This window comes from Centroberyx affinis, unplaced genomic scaffold (genome assembly GCF_046629955.1).
Source record: "Centroberyx affinis isolate AG114_WGS23_722 - 3 ecotype Tasmania unplaced genomic scaffold, CSIRO-AGI_Caff_v1 ptg002062l_1, whole genome shotgun sequence".
Lineage (NCBI taxonomy): Eukaryota > Metazoa > Chordata > Actinopteri > Beryciformes > Berycidae > Centroberyx > Centroberyx affinis.
In genome coordinates this window covers 188,648-201,330 of record NW_027280393.1, presented here as the reverse complement: position 1 = coordinate 201,330, position 12,683 = coordinate 188,648, and the positions used below count along the sequence as shown (strand labels likewise).

The following is a 12,683-nucleotide window of genomic DNA, read 5'->3' as shown; positions in this document are numbered from 1 at the left end:
GGAGCATTTGCAAATGAAAGAGTCTCGACTTGTACTGCAACAGTGTTTCTAGCTTGTAAAAAGGATCCAGAGACACAATTCTATAAAGTTAAGCATTCTCACCAATAGTAATCTCATTGATTGTGTGTGTATGTATGTGAAACAGAGGCACCCAGGTCAATCACATAATTCAATAAACTTTATTTACATAGATATTTGTATTTAATACAATGCATTGTTGAATGCTGTTGTATCTAGCGACTGAATCAGAAAGGTGTAATAATGTGAAATAAATACAATTTATTAGGGTTCTTCAGCCATCAGTAACATAATCTTGTAAACTGTCATCTCCTGGGCTGTGGTGTCTCTGTGTCCTGAAATACTGTCAGTGTACTGACGACCACCATCAAGGCCAATGAGAACTTCTCTGGATGAACAAGACCGTCCTCTCACCACAGCTACAGGGTAGACCAGCCTCAAAGATGCTCGTTAATGAAACTATGGGATGGAGCTGAGGGAGGTGGCGGTGGGGGAGAGAGGAATGTGCGTAGGGTCTGGTTTCTGTTAGATTCAAGCTTGAGCAACCCCCTCCTCCTCATCCTTCACCTGGGAAAGAAAAACAAAAAACATAGTCAGGATCCCGACGCATTTTCCATTTTAAAGTTCCATACTTTTTCCAGAAAGTTACCCTGTATTCTGAAATGTTCATCAAGAAACTGCCTATGAAGTGTACACCGCTGTAGCTACATACAGTACAGATATACAGCTACATCTACAGTACATCTTTTGGTAGAGGGACGAACCTGCTCCACCGACTCGACTTCGGGGACGTAGAACTGCAACATGTTTTGAATTCCGTTCTTCAATGTAATGATGGAGCTGGGGCAGCTGGTGCAGGAGCCCTGCAGCTTCAGTTTGACGATGCCGTCCTCAAAACCCCGATATACAATGTCACCTCCATCCTCCTGCACTGTTGGCCTGGGAGAGAAAAACACCAGGACAAAGGACGCAGAGAGGCTAACAGTGAACAAGCGCTGATATTTAAGTGTGTCTTTACAAGCAGAACAGTAAATATGTAGAACTGTGTACAATCCATGCATCAGCAACAGCAGCTACCTGATTCGAGTCTCCAGGAGCTCTTTGATCATAGCAACCACTTCGTCGTCGTCATCTGACGGTGCTGCAAAGACACAAGATTCCTTGCGTTCACAGACAGCCTGCCCTCATTCTATTTATAGACAGATTTTTTTTCTCGCATGGCTGGCCGTGTCCCTTACCTGTATCTGCACTAGGTACGCTCTCCTCATTCACAACAGGGAGTCCGGTGGTGAAGAAATCCATGATGGCAGCAAACACGTCAGGTTTGATTACTTTCCATTCCATGTTTTCATCAGACTAAATGGGGAGAAAGAAAAGGAGCTGCTCTAACCATGTGACGTTACAGTGTGCCACAGTGTGTGGTTCATACAGACTGGTCGATCAGACAGGCTGATAATTACCCTTGTTACGGTGATGAAGTCAGGGCCCAGGAAGACACTCTTAACACCATCGATTCGAAATAGCTGTCTGAAGGAAAAACAGAAGAACATGGGAAGAGCTTCAAAATGTAAAAATTTAACGTGTTAAAAAATATGAGGCTGTACAAACAACACCAGTAATGGACATTACTCTATGCTCTGAAAAAATATATATATATTATATATCTATACATGTTATTCATTTGTAATATATACATAGAATATATTTAACTTAAGTTTAATAATATAATGCATATAATGCATGTACTAAAATGTTGTAATTGGTCAAATTCTACTTGCTTGCTTTGATTGCTTCATATATAACATGTAGATTGAGACAACAAGGCTTGCATATATAAAGTTATACTTTTTTTTGTATTATACTAATAGACATATTTCAGTTCAGAACTGTTAACAGAACAATGCTTTGAAGCTCAGTTCGATGTAAAAGTTCAGATAAGCGCCCACAAAGTCATTATCCTATTGAATGTCACTTAAAGAATCCAGCAACAGTGTGATGGTTGGTCTTGATGTCTTGATTCTCTAGTTTCAAACTTTAAGAGAAAGATGATCTTTCACACAATTACTGGTTGGACTGTCCTAGTACCTAGAAATGCAAAAATATGCACTGAGCTCAAAAACTTTAAGGACACTGGGTGCAGACTCAAGGACATCCTCAGGAACAAACAGAAAATGTTTCACTACTGTTTCTGTGTATTAAAATCACCGAAACTTGTTTTGTGAGTGCGCACATTGCTTTTGTTCCTAAGCTACAACATGTGAATTATTAAACTGCAGAGTATTCTCCTTTAGGTCACCTTGTATTTGACAAGTTATGTACCTGGCTAGAGGCGAGGTGTACGCATCACGAGGCCCAGCAAAATCCATTGTTCCCGTTTCAAGAACAGTGCGACCAGGCAGAAACTTTAAGCTGTTTGGATTGGGTGTGTCCTGGGTCTGAATGAACATGGTCCTTGCTGGAAGGAGACATAACACAGAAAAGGGCATGTAACATTAGTCATAATATTGTGTTTCCTCTACGCAAGAGAGCTGCAATCGTGCTGCAGGAATACCAACCTGGAACAACACAAAGGGGTGTCTGTGGCCATCTGCCTGTGACTCCTGTGTTATGTGAAAGCCAGTGCAATCCGGCACTCTGGTATCCATAGCCAACAGCTCTAAGACAGCACACAGATAGACTTAAAAGGTTACTATGTAGCCATTGAGTCCTGGGAAACCACCGCCTCACTTCATTTACATATTCATGCTGCTAGATCTGTGAGCATTCAGTGTCCATGCAAGCCCTGCTTATTTCCTTACTCCCACTTAAAGATGTGGCAATGACTGCTTCAAGATCTGGTGAATCTGTTGTGTAAAACTAATCTGCTAAAGGCTGTTTGAGTACAATGTGAATGCAATACATAATTTGTAGCAGAAGCAGCACATTTTGCACAGGGTAGTAAGCAAACTAGCCCTAGCATGACTGATAATACACACAGCAGCTTCCACAATCATCATTTGCCTTGCTGTGCTTGGATAGAAACTTGCACATTCACATGCTGTGCTTTTCATTTAGACACGTATTTGGCTGCAGTACATTCGCTAAGACTGAAGATTATGCTCATTCAGACTAAAAGTGACTAATCCTAAATTAAGCGTTAAACTAAAGTTACTCCTTTTAAAATTTGCCTATCAATGTATCCAGATACACAGTTGACAGTTTGCTGTGTACAAAATGACGAATGAACCTGAGCGCACCTGGAAATAATGTTGGTCAGTACAAGGCTTAAGAGGTGCAGTAAAAGGTCTATATTTGATTAGTAACTTTTGGCAAAATATGTGCTTATAATTTCCAGTTTTAACAGTGTACTGCCAGGAGATAGAAGTCTACTGGCATAGTTGTGGAAGCACTCGGTCAAAATAGAAGCTAAATCACTATAAATTTACATACTTACAAAGTGCTTAACTTAGCTGCTTTCAAACAGTATTGTGTGTGCATCCTAGAAGTGAGAGACCAAAATTGGTAGTTTGTCCTATTTTTACGGTTCGCAGGCTAAAAACTAAACGACTGTGTTCACTAGTATAATTTTTTTGAACCCTAAGTAAAAGCTTTTACTTAACCCTAAGTAAAAGCTGGTGTAAACACTCACAAGTAGACCTATATGCGTAAGGTGTTTGTCAACACTCGAGCGTTTTGGTAGTTCTTTTTTTACCTTTAAATCTTGCGTACTGATATTACTGCGACATTACTGCACACACACACACACGGCGCGAAGCAAAGAGGATGACACTTCGGCACAAACAAGGTATTTAATGTATATGGATATTAAACTAACGTTACATGAAACAGCGGTCATGAGCGATCCATGACCATGTCAATAACGCTAGAAAACACAGAGAAAAACAATTATGATAGCACGCTGCTCTCTGAGATTGTTAACTAATCTGCGTCACTTTCCTGTCTAGCTTGAGCTAACGTGTTACCGTTACTTAACGTTAGCAAGGCTGCGGGTGATTAAGAAAGCAATACATCGAGACGGAAAAGGCAACACGTCAAAGAGGACATCACATATATAACAATATGATGTTACGCCTAGATGGCAAACTTACGGACGCGAAAGTCTTGCTGAAATGCTCAACAACCTCCAGACCTGTCTGTAAGTCGCCATGTTTGTTATGGTTACCTAAAATGAACGGAAGTCGTCAGGTTCCATTTGCGGAAGTGATGTAATATTATTGTACGTCAGTTAGAGTTGTCCTCCGATGTTTACAGCTGGCAAACTGGCTGCTCAGCCAGCCTACTGTTATCTAATAATTTAGTAATTTTGCAGTCAGAAATAAGCTGCAAAAATGCCGCCTGGCAAGAACTTTAGGACGAGAAGGGACTCGTCAGATTTAGAAGAGGATGAGATAACTGAAGAAGTAAGGTAAAACGCGTTAACTGAAATTATTATCTGTTAACTGTGTCGTGCAGCATCAATAAGATAACGTTTGCTATTTATAAACGGGATTTGTTTATTTCTTCTTCACTTAGATCAAAACTAGATGAGGCGAAAGAGCTTCAGAGTTTGCGCAAACGACAGAATGGGGTCAGGTAACTTAGAGGAGGGCTTTCCTCAAATTATGCATTTATTTCATCAGGTAGCTTATAACTTATAAAGAAACATTTGAAGATGTGAATTAATGTTCATGTTTTCTTCTGTTTAGTGTGACCGCCTTGCTGGTAGGGGAGAAACTGCCGCCGGGGGCTGAGATTGATGTAAGAGGCATATTATTAATTCCAAATATTTTGATTTACTTGGATAATGGCATAGTTAAGTAAATGGTTGATATTTCAGTGTTGCACACTTTTGATAATTGGCTAGCATCGGTTAACTGTTTGCTAGCTACATCTATTACAGTTACATTACACATTTGTTACAGGATGATCCCTTTAAACTGAAGACAGGAGGGGTAGTAGACATGAAGAAAGTCAAAGACAGGAACAGGGACATGTGAGTCCTGTAACCTGTAACTGCTTCAATGATTTTGGTTTAGTGACCATAACAGATTGTATCCTTGATGTGTGCATTATGTCATTATAAGTTAGGAAATATGTGTCATTTCAGTTGAGGCTATATTGACCACATGACCTGTGTGTTCCACATGCAGGACGGAAGAGGAGACGGACCTCAACCTGGGCACCTCTTTCTCAGCGGAAACTAACAGAAGAGATGAGGATGCAGACATGTATGCGTGCCATGTTCACTCACCACATTCACATGCACACACACACACACACACACACACACACTCTTTGGTTTGGATTCAGCATTACTATTCAGATAAAACAAAAGAAACAGGGAAAGAGATCCGTAGTCAGACTTTGCTTAGGCAGGTTAAGTGTTTTGGGAATGATGTTTTAAAGGTTTCTTGCACATGTTCAGTGATTCTCTCGAGTTTTCAGTTTCACGCACTCCAATCACTGGCACATTTGTTTTATAGCAGTAAACCTACATTTTAAACACAGTGAAATTCAGTGTATTCTTTCTCTCAAGTGTGGAGGATTAACATATTTGGTCAATAATTTCTTTTATGTTTATGTTTATTTAAGGATCCCCATTAGAAGCACATGAATGTGCCTCTAGTCTTCCTGGGGTCCTGAACATAGAAATACAATACATAGACATACAATAAGAAAGTACAGTCAACTTAGAATATAAAAACAATCAGGCAAGCTGATTTTATACAATACAGACACACAATAAGAGATACAGACATACAATGCACACTGAAATTTCTTTTGTTTGAAAAATTAGTGGAATGCATGTTCGGAAATCATAATGGAAATAGTTTTTCAATGATAGCTACCAGTTAACCAAGTGCCAGGCTGATTCATATCCATAGGTTACAATAGGCAGCTTGATTTCAACTATTATTGCACAGAGAAGTAGCTTTGTGTTTTCCTTCACAATACCAGTGAGTCCATGATTACACTTCTTCAATTCTCTCTCAGACAAAAATAGATTTTGCACATCTAAAATAATGTAAACTGCAGCATCTTAATCCTGATCATTCACGGCACACTTCAATTTGGAGAACTCACACACAGCTACTTAAGAAGTGCTTCATATAAACGTTTCCATACCATAATCTTTTTTTTTTATATAACTCTAAATTAAACTCTGATCCTTTCTCTCTCCTTCCTCACAGGATGAAGTACATCGAGACGGAGCTGAAAAAGAAGAAGGGGATGGTGGAGGCCGAGGAGCAGAAAATCAAGGTGAAGAACGCAGAGGATCTCCTGTATGAGCTGCCCGAGAACATCCGAGTCAACTCTGCCAAGAAGACAGAGGAGATGTTGTCCAATCAGATGCTGAGTGGGATCCCTGAGGTCGATCTCGGCATTGAGTACGCGTACCAGAATCTCAAAGTGATCCTGTAGATTTGGCTTATTTTAAGAACCCCCAGGATGTTTTTTTAATTCTACATTTTGACACAGTACAGTCTACAGAAAGGACTTGACTGTCACCCCCATTGTTTCTTTAATTTCCTTTCCAGTGCGAAGATAAAGAACATTATCCAGACGGAGGACGCGAAAGCCAAGCTGCTGGCGGAGCAGAGGAACAAGAAAAAAGACCACGGCACGTCATTTGTACCCACTAACATTGCTGTCAACTACGTCCAGCACAACCGCTGTGAGTTCTGCCAATCTGATTTGCTTACAGTTCACGAAATCTGTGAAGCCATGTTGTGGTTTTATACATATATATCTACAGTATATCACCTCAGGGATTGCCTAACAGTGGAAATCTCTTCTCCCAGTCTACCACGAGGATGTGAACGCACCGCAGAGGCACCACAGACACAGAGAGGAGCCCAAGGCGAGGCCGCTGCGTGTGGGCGACACAGAGAAACCAGGTCCAGAGGGTGAGTTGAGTCACACAGTGTTGTCTATAGGCAGCACAGCCCCACTATAATACAGTCTATGCACACTGAAGCAGAGGAGCAACAACTTGCATATAATGGTAGATATGTTTGAATGAGCTGTGCTATCTGACTCTTTTAGAGTGGATTTCATACAAACTACCGTTGCAATTATAGAAATGGAAAATACTTGTTATCCTAAAGTGTTAATCTGACTTCTACCTTTTCCTGTTTACCCACAGCATCGTCGCCACCCAACTACCGCAAACGTCCAAACAACGAAAAGGCCACAGATGACTACCACTATGAGAAGTTCAAGAAGATGAATCGCCGCTACTGAGGAGCTGGATGTTATTTAGAAGACATTACTCAACCGGACGCTCACCTGCCCTTTGATTAAAGCCTGTAGGTGAGCTGTAAAGATAGTTTGTGGATAGTTTTTCCAAACATGCATTAAGTATTAAGAGGACTCCCAAGACAGTGTTACATATTTTGTAAATACATAGTTCATTTTTATTTATTTATATTTATTTTATTATGTCTCTCACTGTTGAAATGACTGATGCACTGTATATATTTGTCTTTGTTTACTGGTCGTGTGTTACATTAAAAGGGGATCCCACTTGATTAGAATTCATGATTTTCCTATGGTTTAGGATCCGATGTTTTGAACATTAATAGCCTTCTCTCAAAGCCAGAAATCAGACAACTAAGACTAAAACCTGTGAATTCATCAAGATGTAACATGTTTAGAAATGATGTGACTGTCGTAGACCATAGAAATAACATAAGAAACATTAAATTGAGTGGTATTCCTCTTTAATGGCAGGTACTGTGAACTGTGAAAAAATGAGTTTTGCATTTCACTCTATTGTTAACTCCTGATTGTGAGTTGTTGACTAGAGTTCCAGAAAAAATATGGAATTTCATTAAAGATGTAAAACCCATTGATGTTATAATTGTACTTTAATTGACTAATGCTTAATGGAGTAAAAAAAAGAAAAAAACATTACAAAAGCAAAGTTTTACAAATGAAATCCAAGATCATACACTCATGCAATTCTAAATTCACGCCTGTCATAACACTATGAAAAAAGATGTACAAGCCTATGCAAAGACAGGCCAACAGTTTTGATAACTGATTTATCTTCTTGGGTTCAGAAAAAAACAGTCATGATTGCATGTTTAAATTTGACTGCTGTATATATAAGGCAGTATTTGCAAATTCTGAAATTCATCTTGAAGAAAGTGAAGGGAATGTAACTTTTGATTAATACACTTTTCATGGTGCTCTTCTCCTGTGATGCCTGTATAAGCAAAGGAAATCCTCTGTGCCAAAGTTTAAGTTCCAGTCCAGTTCTATTTCATTCCAAGTCCGCAACAAAAAGCAGTACTGGACTTGCGTGGACACACACTAACAGCATTACTATTAGGGATGGGACATGTATTGAAATTCAATATATCGCAATACAAAAACATGGCAATAAGTATCGTGGGGAAGAAAAATGAATCGCTATATTCTATTCTGCTGTAGTAATCACAAATGAGATGGTTTGACCATCAAAATTTCACAAGCTCTCCATCCAAATGATATTATTTGCACTTTGTAATGACGTTTGTAAATTGTGTTTACATTCTAGCAAGATAATGCCATCGCTAGAAAGATTTGTGGCTTAGATATAAACATAATGCTGCTCAGTCATACTTTGTTGCCATTTAACTTTTATTTATCACATCTTATCGTGGTTGTATTGAATCGTGAACTCCATATCGCTTATCGAGTGATAAGCATATCGACCCATCCCTAATTACTAACACTAATCTATACAAGCATTAAAATACAAACTGTGTAGAGGTGTTTTGTGTGCCAAACTGTCCGATTTTCTGCAGCTTCATGGCTTCTCTATAGAGGCGGTGCCGTGTCCGTTGAGGTGGTGCTGGGGGTTTGTCTCCTGTGAGGGAGGTCCGTCCACGTCCTCTCTGTCCCCGTGGGCAGAGCTGCTGCCGGTGCCTGGGGAGGCCCAGCTGTCTCTCCGCCGGTAGGCCTCGCACAAGGGCAGGTCAGTGCTGTCCCACTGACTGTAGCTTTCCAGAACAGAAACCAATAGGAGGCATAGAATCAGCGCAGCACAGAAAGAGAGGAGCAGACAAAGAGCGCCAAGTCAGAATAAGCACATTCATACACGTACAGAAGATTCATACACGTACAGAAGAGTGCATAAAGGCACACGTACGATAGGAGGACGCACAAGCATGAAGGTTATGCAAAAGCACTGGAAACAACAGCCAGTATGAAGGAGAAGCTTAGCTCTTCTGCTACTGTCCTATAGACGCCTGCAAGCTTTATATCTGGAAAAGAAACGGGACAACCTTGAACACAACCAGTGGAGGAACACCTAAAATGCCTGCTGGGACTGCTGTATTACTCTGCAATGGCTGTTTATTAACTACATAACACAGAGGCTTGACTATAAATTGTTTTTAACTTCAGCAAAAAAGTGTGATTAGTTGCTGATGGAGGAGAAAGAAGAGCGAGGGCAGCGAGGAAGAACAGAGCCCCACACCTGGCATGCTCAAAGCAGGATCGAGACACTTCTCAGTGCTTTCTTACAGAAAAACAAATTAGACAAACTACTATGATGTTTTGTTTCTACTTTATTTCTTAGTTGTTGTGGGTCTACGAAAATAGCTGACACAGATGAGTACAAATGTGCGCAGCAGCGCCACCGCCTGCACAGTTACAGCTTCGCTCACGAGGGTTAAGGACGGAATCTATAAAAGTTAAACCCCTAATTGATTTTACAGGAAATTTCCACTTGTTTAACTACTAGTAGCTTCAGATTTGACCTCAAATAAATAACAGGAAACAGTCAGGTGTGATTATACAGTCTACCCCAAACATGCTTCCACAACTCACACTCAAAATGTACCTTACTGGGTATCACCGTTACATTTATGATTTAAATAGAAATATATAAATAATCTTAAAATGAATATAACATTTATAAAATAATATTTTTTATATAGTTTTGGTTCTTTCAATGTATATTTTTTTTTCCAGAAGGTATTTTATTCCCTTTCCCTAAGCCCAAAGCCTTGTGTCACAAGTGCCATGAATTATTAACATCCATCTATCGATCCATCCCTGGATAAAACTTACAATGATATCTAAGCAAACTAAGTGTTTTGATTTCATGCATATACATGCACTCTGGTCATCACTTCAATTTTAAAATATTTTAGTTCTAAAGGGACTAAGGAAGAAGACCTCATGACTTCCACTTTAAAGAGGAATACCACCAACAACTCATGTCTCTCCTATGGCAGACAGTATTCCAGTCAGTATTTGTTAAAATATCCCTCCCAAGCTAGAGACCACATAGCCAAAAGTCTCATCTGTGATGTATTCAAGATTTGGAGCTGCTGCACTGACAATAAATGGGATGCTGATTTTAGTTAATATGTTTGTTTGCATGTTTGCATGCAAATTAATGTTTTTAACAGTAGCACTATCTGTTTTGAAACATAAAATGCATCATTGTCACCAGAAAATCATGGATTTCTGAATATTCCAGCGGATTTTAATTTTGAGCAGTATTGTACATTAGCAGGACAACAGATGAGAGGATCAGATCAACTCTACACCTTGTGTTTGAGTATGTGGGACAGTAGTAAACACTAAAGTATCCTAATTTACGGCCTAAGGACACTTAAATGCTGACAAGTGGTATCCCCCTTTAATGCTGAAGTCTAACATTGGATTTCCTGTCTACCACGGACAAATTATGACACACACCATGGAGCAGAAACAAAATCAAGGCACTTAACTCATCAATTACAATATAAAGTCATTGGTGGGAATGTACGAGATGAGCGAGATGAGCTTCATCATGTCTTGCGTGACACCAGCGGACATCACTCAATGGACATCAGTGTGTGTTGATGAATGGTGGATGGTACAGTGTAGAAATACAAATGAAGGTGAGATAACCACGACACTAGAGCTTCTGGGCGGAGATGGGGGCAGAATTGAACCCTTCAAAAGGCTTAGAGGTGAATGGTAAAGGCAAGAGGGCACGCGGTGCTCGGCACAGGACTATGGAGGGGCAGCGGGATGGGGGCAAGTATGAGCCTACTTGTACCTGGAGGAGTAATATTCTTCCTCTAGCTCGTACAGGTCGATGGCGATCTCGTCGCGGAGAGAGGTGAGCTTCTTGTCGCACTCCTCCTGCAGCGAGCGGAGATGCTGGTTCTGGAGGCTGATGGCGTCGTTTACGGAGGGGAAGTCGTTCAGGATCAGGAACTGCTTCAGGTCCGACACCAGCTTCATCAGGGACTCGCCGGCACGCACCTGACACAGCAACACAGGTCAGAGGAAACAAGTGTAGAAATTAAAAGCGGGGTTATGATTTTTCCATGGCTTTTTCAGACATAGTCAAGTCCCCTGCCTCTGGAAGCACATGTGACTGGTTTAGGATTGAATCACAACAGAGCTTTCTCTCCTGCTTCTCCCTCTCTCGTCTCTACTTTTCCACTGAGTATTCTGCATGGTTTTGCCTTCTGAAGCACTCTGTTGCCACTCAAATACTTACGATGTTGGCTGCTCTGACGTGCATCTCATAGTGGTCTTGCTCCCCTTGGGTGGCTCGAGAAACCTGCGTCTCATCTTCAATCTGGAGAAAAGAAATATTACAATGCTGTTGTCACTTCCACAGGGAGGGCAAAGAGAAAACAGAGCAGAGAGAGAGAGAGAGACAAGAGAAGGGAGGTTGATGTTGATATCATGAGAAAGCATAGAGGCTGTCATTTTTTCCTGACTGCCCTGCTTTCCATCTCGAGTGTGTGAGGGAGAGGGACAGAGGGAAAGATAGAAACTAGCCAAATCTTCCACAACCCTATGCCATCTACCATTCGGGAGACGGGATGGGGGTATATAGAGAGAAGGGGAGAGAGGGGTACAGTACCTTGGCTGTTTTGATTATTTCTGTGAAGTTGTCCAGGATCGACCTGATATCATCCTTCAGTCTCTTGTTGTAGTTCTGGAGGAGAGTCTCTTTGCTTTGGGGGAGCACTCTCTGGGTAGCCATCGTGCTCAGGAAAAGGCAACGCAGCTCACGTTACCTTGCAACATTGACACAAACCCATTCAGGCCATGAGTTTACCATCAGAAAAAGCAACAAATAGCACCTAGCATGAACGGGCATTCAGTGTTTCATAACAGAAACGGATGAGGCAATGGCGCATAGCTAACGTTAATGCTAGCTAACTCTAGCAACATTTACAGCCGCAGTGCACAAGTAAGTTTCCACAATAACACAATATCACTTACCCCCTACTGCATAGTTTGTAAACAGTAACGTTACTTTCACGAAAACGTGCACCAATGTTAATCCAGACGGAGGGGGAAAAAAATAACAGGACTTCTGGTCAGAATTTCAAAATAAAAGCCTTATAGACGCGCAACCCCAGTAACGTTTTTTGAGTACCATTGTGAAAATAAAGAGTATATTTAAGCAGGAATATGTAGTAAATGAAACCACAATTGTTGTTGTTTTTTTCCACAAAATGTAATTTTCACAGCTATGACTTTAAGACATATAAAAAGAGAAAGACCGCAAACAGGAGATCAGTCATTTCCGCTGTCCGACTCCTTTTAGGAGCCGTGTCTTTTGTGTCTATTTTTTTAATTCTGATCATATTTTAATCAATGCAGTGATATTTAATATGTTTACTGTCTTACTCACAATGACTGTAATTCTACACATTTGTTTTGTTCAGCTA

The 12,683-nt window shown here is 40.5% G+C and overlaps 3 protein-coding genes across 5 annotated transcripts; 1 reads left to right on the top strand and 2 right to left on the bottom strand.

Annotated features, from left to right (window-relative positions):
• Positions 1–165: 165 nt before the first annotated feature.
• On the bottom strand, positions 166–4,191 carry nfu1 (NFU1 iron-sulfur cluster scaffold homolog (S. cerevisiae)). Its single transcript, XM_071531308.1, has 8 exons — positions 4,107–4,191; positions 2,574–2,674; positions 2,338–2,473; positions 1,479–1,545; positions 1,257–1,374; positions 1,096–1,159; positions 783–957; positions 166–585 (listed from the first exon to the last, which is right to left on the bottom strand). The coding sequence occupies exons 1-8, from the start codon at positions 4,163–4,165 to the stop codon at positions 550–552; spliced, it is 756 nt and encodes a 251-aa protein (XP_071387409.1). The 5' UTR covers positions 4,166–4,191; the 3' UTR covers positions 166–549.
• A 123-nt stretch (positions 4,192–4,314) lies between these two features.
• Positions 4,315–7,741, top strand: LOC139654226 (splicing factor C9orf78 homolog). Its single transcript, XM_071531309.1, has 9 exons — positions 4,315–4,423; positions 4,531–4,590; positions 4,704–4,755; positions 4,920–4,990; positions 5,148–5,225; positions 6,189–6,386; positions 6,537–6,673; positions 6,801–6,905; positions 7,145–7,741. The coding sequence occupies exons 1-9, from the start codon at positions 4,347–4,349 to the stop codon at positions 7,240–7,242; spliced, it is 876 nt and encodes a 291-aa protein (XP_071387410.1). The 5' UTR covers positions 4,315–4,346; the 3' UTR covers positions 7,243–7,741.
• Positions 7,742–7,895: 154 nt separating this feature from the next.
• med22 (mediator complex subunit 22) lies at positions 7,896–12,330 on the bottom strand. 3 transcript variants are annotated; one of them, XM_071531303.1, is made up of 5 exons: positions 12,232–12,330; positions 11,867–12,023; positions 11,495–11,575; positions 11,045–11,253; positions 7,896–8,987 (listed from the first exon to the last, which is right to left on the bottom strand). In XM_071531303.1, the coding sequence occupies exons 2-5, from the start codon at positions 11,987–11,989 to the stop codon at positions 8,795–8,797; spliced, it is 606 nt and encodes a 201-aa protein (XP_071387404.1). In that variant the 5' UTR covers positions 11,990–12,023; positions 12,232–12,330; the 3' UTR covers positions 7,896–8,794. The 3 variants fall into 3 exon arrangements, with proteins under 3 accessions (XP_071387404.1, XP_071387405.1, XP_071387406.1); XM_071531304.1 differs by having other exon boundaries at positions 7,896–8,981; XM_071531305.1 differs by lacking the exon at positions 7,896–8,987 and having other exon boundaries at positions 9,542–11,253.
• Positions 12,331–12,683: the final 353 nt, after the last annotated feature.